Source organism: Antedon mediterranea, chromosome 1 (genome assembly GCF_964355755.1).
Source record: "Antedon mediterranea chromosome 1, ecAntMedi1.1, whole genome shotgun sequence".
Classification (NCBI taxonomy): Eukaryota; Metazoa; Echinodermata; class Crinoidea; order Comatulida; family Antedonidae; genus Antedon; species Antedon mediterranea.
The window spans coordinates 19,544,168-19,557,227 of NC_092670.1; the positions used below are offsets into that span (position 1 = coordinate 19,544,168).

Sequence of the window (13,060 nt, forward strand, 5' to 3'; positions counted from 1 at the left end):
TATTTGGGCACATCACACTTTTATCAAACTAGTTTGATAATGTGAGCTTAAGACAGCATGAAAATCGTTTAAGAAAAAACAGCAGCATGGAACTTCAATAAATGATGATTCTTGAATTATATGATTGAATACAAACTGAAGCATGTTCATTTTGTATTCAGTAGTGACAATGAATATCACAACATCAGCATATACAGTATTAAAAATGTCCTGTTTATTTTATTTCACAATGCATGTAGATACACAAATAACACTGAAATGTTATAACATAAATAATACAATACATATGTTTTCAAATATACAAAATACAATCTCAGATCATTTTAGCAGGTGTGGCCAGACCCTTATAACATCTTTTAGCTTTTGTTGAATAATTTTGTAGTGATGACATTAAACCCTTAAAATGTTATACTACAATCTCAGATAATTTTAGCAGGTGTGGCCAGACCATTGCATTTTGTCCTACAATCTACAGATTTATATAATGGCTATACCTATTATTAGGCAGATGAAATCCTGCTGGTCCTGTAGGCCTAATTAAAGGGGGATTGTTTTCATTTTGGTGGGACACCTAAACTACCACTACTTTGGTCCAATAAGAACTACATTTTTACATAGGTAGGTAGGAAATAATGTCATAAATAAGCAAGTTACATAAAAGTTTTTAAAAATATACATATATGCATCCATACTAATATCTAATAATAAAAATTATACAGAAAATAGAAACAATATTATATATTTTTGTTAATATTACAAAAATCTACATTAACGATTCAATAATGTATTTAAGTAGTTGAGTGGGCATAACTAATGTTAATAAAACATCGGTAACATTTTGGTTAAGATTATAAAAAAAGTATAAGTATATATAGTCAAAGTATATGTTTTTAACAAGGCAAGCAAAGTTTACAAATACAAAGTATAAAGATTTGATTTTTACGCAAAAAAACTTCTGTGTTTCGATAATAGAGAAATAAAAAAATTCATAAAAAAATATAGCACACTGGGTAAACATAATTTTACTGCAGTTGCTGCAGTAACTGCTGCAGTAACTACTGCAATAATGTATCCTTTTAGTTTCAATGTAGAAGTCTATGGTAATGAGTCACTGAAAATATAAACATTAGGTTTTGCCAGGTAAGAATGAAATTCCACTCTTCCTCATTTTTGCACAGGTTAAGGGTGTAGTTTGACATGGTCCCTAACATTAACAAAGACATAAAATATCTCATAATCTTAACGATAAAATACAAAGGTTAAAATGTACAAAGTATTATAATAATGAAACTAGATAAAACTAAGGGATAAAACTTATTCTACTGGAGTTACTGCAGTAAAAAAATGTAGTTTTTACTGCAGTAACTGCAGTAGAATAAGTTTTATCCCTTAGTTTTATCTAGTTTCATTATTATAATACTTTGTACATTTTAACCTTTGTATTTTATCGTTAAGATTATGAGATATATTATGTATGAATTGATTAAAATTGATTGGGGTGGTGCGGAGGGGTGGGGGATACGGTAGGGGTTGATAGTTGTTTTTTGCCTATATACTTTTCTGTATGTAAATTAAATATATTTTATGTTGTTATTGTGATTGGGCAGACCAAAAACTACCTGGATAGGAAACATAAATAAAGAACTCAAAAAAGAAAATACATCGATCGGAAAATTAATGACAGACCATCAGACCACCGAAAGAGAGTCATGGAAACGATTAGCGTACGCAATGTCTACCCAAGACGAATAGCGTAACGGATGATGATGATTCTGAAGAATGCACCTTTTTGCTAAATGTGCCACCGATCTAAAGGTTTAATTCCAAATAAATAAATAAATACTGCAATAAACAATGTTTATGATTACCTGAAAAAAGCTTGCTAAATAATTGCATAAACACAAAGTATTAACAAAATGCAATTACTGCAGTAGAATAATTTTGACATGATACTAATCTGGTTAAAATCTCATAATAAAATAAAGAAATGGAAAATGAAGCAATTTCGAAAGACAACATGAAAGCAAGACTAGGCCTGCCATAGTCTTTGATAAAATATAAATTATTTCCTTACTTTTTATTTATTTACGTCGCTGCTTTGAGGTCAGATAATCGCAACATACTGTCTTATACTTTCCTACAGTAAATTACACTTGTAAAAGATGATATACTCATTGTCCATAATGTATTGTTTACATTTTGCACTAAAAATACAGGCTGCTATCAAAATGTCTTTAGCAAAATAGTTTGTTGAAAATAGAAAATGCTATTCTTGTATGTAGTCTTTTTATATTCATAAGAATCATAAATAAGTTAAGATAATTTCTTTTAGTTAAATGAAATGTAAAACAAAACTAGCATAGAAAGAACAGCCTATTTTGTGCTACTCCCCAGAGCAAAATAAGAAGTGTTAAACAACTTTCTTCGATCAATAAAAATTTGCATAAAACAGAAACAAATATTAATGTATGCTGTATACTGTAAAACAAATTGCAATTAGATGCGTGATTCCAGAGAGGCTCAGCGAGCTTGAAGGCATTAAAAAGAGAGTTATACTGTAGTATTTTAGTAGGCCTGCCATTAAGAGTATAGTGTGCATTAAAGAAAGAAAGGTATTATTTCTGATGTCATCTGTCCATCCAATCAAACCGTTGACCAATTAATTTAGAAAATTCATTGTTATATGGTCTATAAAAATCATGTAGTTTTTGAGATATATAAGGGCTAAGTTGAGCTTTTGGTAAGAAACCTGGGGTACTTTTTGCAGGGCATGGCCTAGGTTTCCCTTTCATACAAGACCCGTGTCTCTTTTCATCGTAGTAAAACATATCTTTTGTGAAATATGGCTTCAATCCTAGAAACGTTTCTACGCGTTTTAATTCATTGTATGCATCGTCTTGAAGATTATCATGGTTAATAACCAAAAACCTATCTCTGGAGTAATATTTCAACCAGTTTTTTAAATGTTTCGAATACAAACTTGTTTGTATTATTTCATTTGACGCATTGACCTCTCCGTTTGGTGTCATGACCAATTTTTGAAATTTGAGGCCTTGCATTTGGCCATCTTTAGACAAGTACTTTGAATGGTTTATTCTTCCTTTTAAATTGCGTCTTTCAGTCAGCTCAGATTCGTGACGGAAATCTGAGATTGCGCGGTCTACTGGATCTCTAACACATAAAATAAATTTAATATCTTCGGGAAGTTCTTCTAACATAAAAAACGGGGCATCTTCTGTTACAAAATACCGCGGTGTTTTCTCAAAACTAAATTGGTTTCCAGTTGCAAAACCCATTCTTGATTTGTAATACGCCGTACCTTTTTCGTGATTCCAATCAAAGTAATGAACCTCGTTTCCGAGCGAGTGGCATACTTGCGGATGTTGTTGAAAAAAGAACCCAAAAGCGTTTGTTCCGCTCTTTTTCGAACCAATATTGATAACATTTGGTAACCTCTGTTCGTACCCGAGCTCTTTCATTGTTGCTATTAACACCTTCCATTGTTTTTGAAAAGGTAAATTTCTGAATGTTATATGCTTTGCTTCCTCAATTCTTTTTATTTTTGTAAACAATTTTTGATACACATCATCACTTATTGTGGAGTACAACTTTTTAATTAGACGTTCCGATCTAGGATCCTTCGTTTCTACTAAATACTCCACAAGATCTTTTTGCTTAGCAGTAGAACTATGATTTAGATACTGTGCAGCTGGAGTATCAAGATTCAACTGTTTTATTTTAACATATTCTCCGTATGATAACTCCCCTGATGTATTATTTTCTCGGTTTCCAGAAGATCGGCTTAAAGGCTTATCAAAAAGAGGTTTTTGTATTTTGTTATTTAGTGCAGGATTGCGTAGAATCGCCTTTTTGCGATATGAAAGTCTTTTTCTGTCGTTCTGAAATCCAGCCTCTGTACTGTCGTTCAACCGAAGCGATACGTAGGATATCATCAACAGCGTTAAAGCACAGCACAAAAGAATAAGTATCTTCTTGTTAATAAGAGACATGTTTCCCAAGTTTTAATAACCAATACCATAAATCGTTAATTGTCTACATGTTAATTAACAGTCTTCATGGTTTCAATTAAGCAAATTGTTGTTTCCATTTAGCAATTGCCTTCACAATTCCCGTTACCCTTCTCAATAGATGACCTGCAAAAAATAAAACAAAAAACCACAATTTAAAAACTCACATGTCTTTTCTGTATAATTCCATTAATACTGATAGCACATGGGATTTATATCTCCCTTTTATGACAGACCAATTAGTGTTTCCTTATTGACAACCATCCTTTAGGAGTAGCATTCAAATTTAATTCTCTGAAAATGAAAATGATGAAAGTGATGACAAGTGCTTCAACCACACAAAAATTGTCTAAAACAAATTTCAAAATATCTCAAACAGATTTCAAGACCCTTATCTTGAGTGGTGATGTGTACATCACAAGATCTGTATAATGAATGAATGAAGAAATTTTCTTGAGATTGTGATTTACTGAAAACTAATTTATTACTTTAACTGTAATTCTATATATGAGCATGTGAATCGATACCCAAGAGAATTTTCGAAATAAATTTATGCGTTCTATCAAATTCATAATATGGTATGGTTCGATCAAAAATACTTTAATGTACCTTAGCAAAATACATCTTAAAAGGAAAAAATACATAGATTGGAAGTTAAAAAACAGCAACATAAACAAACAAAACTAAAAAAGAGAGAAATTGCTGTGATTATTCAGATGGACTCGTGTCTTAAGAAAAATAATAAGGTGGCGTCATTCCAGGGTCTAATTGACAATAGAAGAAGGGAAATGGCAAATTACACTACCGTTATGACCGTTATGACCGTTATGACCGTTATGAACGATTTTAATCGCATGCTAAAGTATAATCACAATCCAGGATAAATTTAGACTCTGCTGATTTAAAATCCTATTATTTAAAGGCAATTTGTGTATAAATCAAAACTCCACAATTTTTGCCAAATTTCATACATATACCCACGGGACTATACTCTCACCACATTACTTATATCCTTTAGGCAAGACACTTAAATAACATTTGCCTCTCTCCACCCAGTTGTATAAAATGGATACCCGGTTAGATTATTATGACACAACTTTGTGATGATTACTAGCTGCATTATGGGAGTACTGTATGTTTCCATACATGTTTGATCCAAAAAATGACTGGGGTGATAATGCAGCGCATTGAGAGCTTGCTTATATGCGCTAAATAAGAATGAACTATTATTATTATTACAGTCAATTATTATTCAATTCTTCACCAGAAAATGGGTTGTTCAATTTAGTATTGATAAACTTACTGTGAGTGTAGTATACATTGTATAACAGTAAGAGGACCTTTAAAAGGTCAAATTGGGATATGAATATGATTGTGTCAATGCTTGTCTAGTCACACATAGTCACTTCTTTGGTTGTTGGCATGCTGTGAATCAATTACTTTACTTACCTACAAGAAATTAGGCTATGTATAATCATGACTTTAACCAAATGTATCTTGAGAAGTAGTTAAGAATTTTTTTTTAAATCCGACATGTTAAGCAAAAGCAAACTAGATGGGAAGGTTTATTCAGGAATTGTTAAAATGTGAAAAACATTAAAAATGTTTAACTGTTTGATTTGTCTTCTTTTTTTTTTTGGCTAAAATGAATAACATTTAAAGCTCTGTCTACACTATCAAACTTTATTTGACAACAAAACATGATGTGCCCATATGGACATGATATGCCAAAATATGGTAGTGATATGCCATCATCATGTCCAAATATGGCACATCACACTTTTTTGTCACATAAAGTTTGATAGTGTAGACAAAGCTTTAAACTATAATGGCTTTATTCACAGTTTGATTTTGATGTTTTTTTAAATATCTTGAATTAAGCAAAATGCCAGATTTTTAATCTAATATGTACCACAATATAAAGGTACTCAGTCTTCATGGAATCTGCTTCAAGATAAAATAATTCTATTTAAATAATTAACCGCAAAATACTAATAAATTCTATAAAAGCACTAAGATGTACACTGCCTTATGTATCACCGCTTTAAATTTAAACTCAAAATTGTGACACAACATGTCAATCGTAATTTCCTGTAAAACAGATATTTTATGATTAATGTAAAATAAGCGTCAAAATGATCTATTTTTCATCATCTGCATTTGTAACCATACATAATGCAGTAATGAAAAATAAATGCAATGGCGATACGGTTGGGGGAAAAAAAAGGGTATATTATGGTGGGGGTTTAGATGGTGTACACAACTGGATTTTAAAATATATTTTAAAAGAATAGTTAATAATATTTAATTTTTAAAAATTATTATCAGGTGAGTGAGATATTCCAAATACTAATTGTTAATTTTCCCTAGCTATTGTCTTTTTTATATGTCTTAAAATTGTTTCCGTAACGAGAGGCAATTCCTGCTCAACACATATGACACGCCATGCATGCCAAAATTGTTATCTTTTCAGCAATATTAAGCTGAATTTCCATCTACTGTAGAACTAGCTTCTAAATCTTGAAAAGCATTTTGCCAAGTTGTTTGTTCCATTTTGGCTGTTATATTGGACTCTCTTACAATTCATTACAATACATTTAACTAGTTTGCAATTATAAATATGGCCATTCATTCACCAAATGTTTGCTTACAAGTTACAATACATTTTAAAAATCAATTCACAATCTACTGTAAGGTGTTTGTGTTGATGTAGTTCAAAATCTACAGAATAATTTTTATGCAATGAATTATTCATAAGCTTAATGAATACTAAACACTATTAAATAGAACAGTATCTTCATTTACATTAAACAGCCAGACGGTACCGTTAATTAAAATATTCAAATAGTCATGTTTTTTGATTATCGGAACTTTTATCTTATTATGTATTACTTTAGGCAATGTATCTACAAACGAGTGTGTTTCATTTTTCAATGGTTTTTTAAGGTAAAGAAATTGTAATGCAGATAGGATAATTATGGCTTATAAAGAAATAATTAGTTGAATAATTCATTTAAATTGCTCTGTTAAATATAGTAATTCTATAGCAGTAATATTAATGAAATAGAAAGATATTTTACTTTTAATTCTTAATGAAGCAGAAACAATGTTAAATCTAAGTTTGAACAATTATCATTACAATACAATAACGAATCTAATGATAAAATAATTTAAAAATCATCATTTTTAAAATGACAAACATGTCTATGATATTGTTATTTAATAACAATAAATTACAATAATTTCGGTATAAAATAATGTATTATACATAATTAAATTTAAATTGAATTAATATAATATTGATATTAAACTGAGTTATTTTAGAATGCCATATAGAAATCATTTTATAGAACATTGGTTGTTTACAGTACAGTGATGTTTGTAATAATAGGATAGTATGTATTGCATCCTGTGTATTATGTACAGTATTTTTTAGTTTATTCAGAGATATAAAACGATATCATAAAATATAACCTTAGTCATACAGCAGCTAATCTAGAGATCTCTATTAGTATTAGTTCCGACTTGAAGGAAGGCACAGTATGATACAATTCTTCATACACTTACAGTATTACTTCACTCATTTTGTTGTTGTCAGTTACATTAATGTGTCGATCTATCATTTTTTGGCAGGCTTGCTCGTTTTAATTCCTTCATTTCAAACAGTATTTTTATTACAAGCATTTTCATTGTTACAATGCTAGTATTCTTGAAAATGCTTGTAATAAAAATACTGTTTAAAATGTGTTTATAGTAAGTAATACTGTATAAAATAAATGACTTTTCTCAATACAAGAGAACTTATTGTATAATATAATAATGTATAATAATATTTAATGTACTGTATTAAACACAATTTAACTATTCATTTTCAATGAGCTATGATATGATAATCTTAGATTTCAAAATAATATGCTCTATAAAAAAGCCTAATTTTGCACTTTTTTTTGCTGTAGTGTCAATTAAATAAGAATGAGACAAGCCCATTAATTTTTGGTGACATACGAATGTCAAGGGGGAGAGCCCAGCCGGTCCGGGCCCCCTTTAAATTTCACAAATTGTAATGCAAAATATAGGACATTAAATTAAATTCAGCACTTCATTTCACTACTTTTAGGCCCCTCCCCCCCCCCCCCTATTTCAAAATCATGTATCCGCCACTGTCACTCTTGCTCCATTTTTATCTAAATAGCTTACATAAATTGTGCAAAATTCTCAAGCCTGCAAATACATACAAAAATATGAAGATTTATTTGTTCATATTTTCTGCTGACTGACATTTAGTGAATGTTTAATGGTACCTGTAAGTTTAATCGATGATACTACAAGAACTCTAAGAATCCAATAAAAAAAATAAAATATTAATCAATGTAACTGTACAGTATGAAGATGAGACTAGATTTAAAATGCTAGAGTAAAAAAAAACCCTACAGAATTTATAGCAGTACTACAAGGTAATAATAAAAGAAATAGGATTTTGTTGTCCTTAAGAATTTAAACCAGATTTCTGGAAGAAAATTGTTCAAAAATGACTAGATGAATATTGTTGTTTAATGTTATATTCAATCAAATTTAATTCGGAAACATGTCCATTAAAACAGATATACAATTTTTATGATTTTAACACATAATGGTTTAGAACACAGAAAGGCATTTAGTATGTATTCTTCAAGTTATTCGAGTAATTATAACATACAGTAAACAGTAATAAATGAAGACGTTAATCAATCACATAGAAACATTATTTGTGAAAATATAATGTACCAAATGTCTGAAATGATTATCTTAATGTGCAATAAAAACTATGTATTACAAACCAATTTAAGGCAAAAAGTAAAGATTAAAATATACATTCAAATACTTTATTATTTAATCTTAAAAATATTAATACACAATATTTGTATTGTAATAACTCAACATTTTAAATAGGCAATCAGTATTTTAAATAAACACTCAACCTTTTAAATGGACAATCAACATTTTAAATCACAACATTTTAAATACACAATGAGCATTTTCAATTGACAATGATTGAAAAAACCTAAGTATAGAAAAGACAACGAAATATTTTGTTGTTTGAAATAAATTAACTTGTATGTACTGTAGACATACACCAAGTACAATGTTGGAACTACCTTACAGCAACTATCGGCAAAACATAAAATTACCTTCGAATATCAAATAACCGAAACATATGGCGGCAAAGATAACCAAGACGCTCAAATCAAATGAATACTCTCCCTTTTCCTGTTAAGTGGTTATCAGTACTTCCCTTTGAGATCATAATCCTGTAATGTTATCTTACAGATCGTTATCCTGCATTTTATCACCTTGATTTTGAAAGAAATAAACACTAATTTAGCAGCTTGCTATACTTTTGAAACCTGTCCTGAAGTTCCTATTCTACCTATCCTGTTTCTTGATCAAAATGGTGTTGAGTATTTCATAGAATTCTGTGTAGGCAGCTACAGATACATACTGTATACATTATAGCTTTAACAATTTAGCCAATTATTTTTAGAACAAATTCCTCCACCATGTGCGTATTACTGCAGTATAATATTTAAATTACTTTCACATTCTCTTAACTGTAAACTTAAATAGATCTTAAAAAGTTTAACATAGCATGATTTTGAAGTATATTATTTTTTTTTAAAACTCAGCATGAAAAAATATAGATAAAATACCTTCCGAATTTAATGCTTTTCGTCTCAAGACTTTTGCTGTAAAGCCTGCTTACTTCCATTACATACAAGGCTACCTAACCTGTAGTGTATGATCTATATCTTAATATTAATTTATAATCTCAGGCTTTCCTTTGTACATAAGGAAGTTTATACTAGACACACCTTTAACACAACACTCCATTGAAAGTTAATATTGCAAAAATATACAAAAAAATCTATTGATGCACCCAGCCAATCAATGATTAAATACTTCAAACATATGGTCAAACTATGGAATTTCTCTATAGTCAAACAGAAAAGTTATGTTCACTGGTTTAGCATGTACAATACTAAAGTTATTCATGCATTTTTAAACAAATATGAGTATTACTTTAGGAGTAATGTTTCACTGACACTGGACAGGGCTACTGTATAAAAAAACAACAAGGGGCATACGTGTCATGCATTAAGACCTAGTTGTTCACTTATTAAATAGGAAACTAGGTAGCTAGTATCAGTATGTGATTAGAATTCTTTTTATGGCTTTGAAGTACGTTCAGAGTGGTTTAAATGAGTTTTTCTCCCACTAAAGAATATTACATTTGTGGCATACAAAAATGCAGGCTAGGAAAATCTACAACATACTAGCAATCATAGTGGTCTACTGGTAAACAAAATGTAGGGTAAGGGTTGAAACAAATGCATTATTTTCATAAATAAAGACAATATTAATGCTGTATGACACACAACTCTGGTGTTTAGATTAATCATGAGTTCTCTGGTATTGTAAGATGAGTGACAGTTGTAATTATATAGGTGTGTTGAAGATGGCCTGACAACATAGAACAATTTTACTTTTCATTCTCAGTTCAAGGATATATTCAAGGAACAGATTTACATTCTTGAGAAGAATGAACAACTTAACATTAAAAAAAATATAATGTCACTCTGCACAAAATTTAAAACCATGTATTAAGATAGCAAGGATGCTTAAAAACACAATATAAAATACATTAGACTACAAATTTTAAGACATAATAAAGAAAATAAAATAAAAAATAAATTCTGTTGAGCTACTGTAACTGAACAATATTGGACCACCCCAATAATATCATGTAATGTACCCAGGAATTTTGCACAAATGTTTTTTCTCATTAAAAGGATGGGGTTACAAAAACCTACAGATTTTTGAATTTGTGATTATGAGTTGTGAGTATGACAATATTTCAGGCGACATGTAATTTAATATCATCAAAGGATGGAATATTGCCTGCTCATGTATTTAGGTATTATTTTAAATTAATTACATTTACTGGTTAATGGAGAGCATGAATAATGGATGTTGTTAATGCATAAATTTCTATTATTTGCATGCATACTGTACTTTACAAAGAAGTTTAACGATTTTAAAGTAGGCTACTTTGCATGTAAAGGCGATTGTCTGGTTGGTACATAGTGCTCTACAACATACAGTACTGTACTGTAGAAGATTTTCTATTATTTTTAACTGTATAAACAATAATATAGTAATTAATGGTTTTATAAGTGTTTTACACTTTTATAGAGTTTAGATGAAGAACAGTTATTATGGAAGTATACATAGGTGGGTAAGCTTTATGATGTTGGTTAGCCAGTTTATAGATTCTATATTTTATTTTATCTAGAAATCTGTTTTTACATCTTAACAGATGGAGTAAAAGTCATTAAAAACGAAGACATGGCAGAGATAATTGTTTTCATTCCGTATAATTTCAAAACTTGTTTTTATACATAAAAAAATGCTTTTCTGCAAAAAATATCACATTCACAATTTGCTTTAATGTTCATTTTAAAATAGCATGTATCAGGATCATTAGTATCATATTAAAACAAAATATTTTTAAAACAATATAAATGCAGATCTTTCTAGACCTAGTAGGCCAGCCTAGAAAGAGAGCCTGATGATAGAGTTATTTAAATAGTTAATTTCATACAGTATAATTTATAAATAATATTAATAAGTAATATTTTACTAATAAATTATTGTCAAGAAATAGGTATTAAAATTGCGGAAAATATACTCCACTTTTTATAAAACCACAACATGACATATATTAATATATATGTTATGCGCGATTTGAACGATTTGCGCAATTTGAAATTGCGCAAAAAAAATCCTTGCGCAATTTGAATTGAAACATGTGTTTCAAATTGCGCAACCAACGTATTAAATTGCGCAAGTAATCTGCAAATTGCGCAAGGTTTTTCGACAGATTGTGAAATCATGCACACCCATATTTTTATAGTATTTAATTTCTAAGAATGATTCAAAATTAAAGATAAATATCACATTTCCTTATTTTAGTAGTGCAAATATTGTTATAAGTTAGCATACCGTCGAAGAACCGACGAAGGAAAACGAAGCGGTGGTGTTCCACCAGGCGGGCGCGGCGCGGGCGGCCGGCTATACTAGGCCTACTCTAGCCTAGCTAGGGTCTGGACTACTGATACTGACTAGGTTACATGGCCTAGCTTAAACTAATATTAAAAACTTAAAAAGTGAGTATTAAACATTATCTTCATTGAAATGGTCTTATTTATATAATAAAATACTAAATTTTAAACTCCTCTGCCTAGGCCTAGCCTAGCCATGTATGGGAAAATTTACAGTTCGTTTTCAAATTGCGCAAAGGTGTCATATTGCGCAAGAACTATCTTGCGCAATTTACAAATTGTGCAGCGCAATTTAAAATTGCGCAAAGATTTTCTTGCGCAATTTGAAATTGCGCAAGTTGATTGCGCAATTTGAAATTGCGCAAAAAAATCCTTGCGCAATTTTAAATTGCGCAAGAATTCTTTGCGCAATTTCAAATTGCGCAAGGATTTTTTTGCGCAATTTCAAATTGCGCAAATCGTTCAAATCGCGCATAACATATACATACAAACACTAGTGAATATCCTGTTGGTTGCCTACTGTCGCAGCTAGGGCGAACTGACCTTTATTTGGATTTATGAAGACAGCGGGAAGTCTTGTTCTCTTCCTACATAATAAATTGTCTAGGAGGAGGTAATAGGCCTAACTAAGTCTCTACTCTAGGCCTAGCTAGAGCCTAGATGCACTCGAGAAATAAACAAGAATTTATTAAGCTATCCCCTTTGTAAATAATTTGTTAAAAGGCTATATTAAACTATTGAAGAAATACTACACTTACCTCTGTTGGATCAAACACTGCAGACATATATCATAATACAATAATTGATTATAAACTTCGATTTAAAACCTTCTTCCCCATTTCTTTCATCACACACACGTCTCTATTGTTTTTATAGTCATAGTCTTCAAATGTTAACCATAGAACCGATGCATATATGAATTGAACTTAAAAC

The 13,060-nt window shown here is 30.2% G+C and overlaps 1 protein-coding gene across 1 annotated transcript; it reads right to left on the bottom strand.

The window, feature by feature from the left end:
* Nucleotides 1-212: 212 nt before the first annotated feature.
* Nucleotides 213-12,976, bottom strand: LOC140060811 (heparan sulfate glucosamine 3-O-sulfotransferase 6-like). Its single transcript, XM_072107162.1, has 2 exons — nucleotides 12,886-12,976; nucleotides 213-4,154 (listed from the first exon to the last, which is right to left on the bottom strand). Exon 2 carries the CDS (start codon nucleotides 4,008-4,010, stop codon nucleotides 2,628-2,630), a length of 1,383 nt encoding a protein of 460 aa, XP_071963263.1. The 5' UTR covers nucleotides 4,011-4,154; nucleotides 12,886-12,976; the 3' UTR covers nucleotides 213-2,627.
* Between the last annotated feature and the right edge of the window lie 84 nt (nucleotides 12,977-13,060).

Bases quoted from the DNA above. Each gene is read 5' to 3' on its own strand.
- LOC140060811 (XM_072107162.1), bottom strand. From the start codon at position 4,010: ATGTCTCTTATTAACAAGAAGATACTTATTCTTTTGTGCTGTGCTTTA.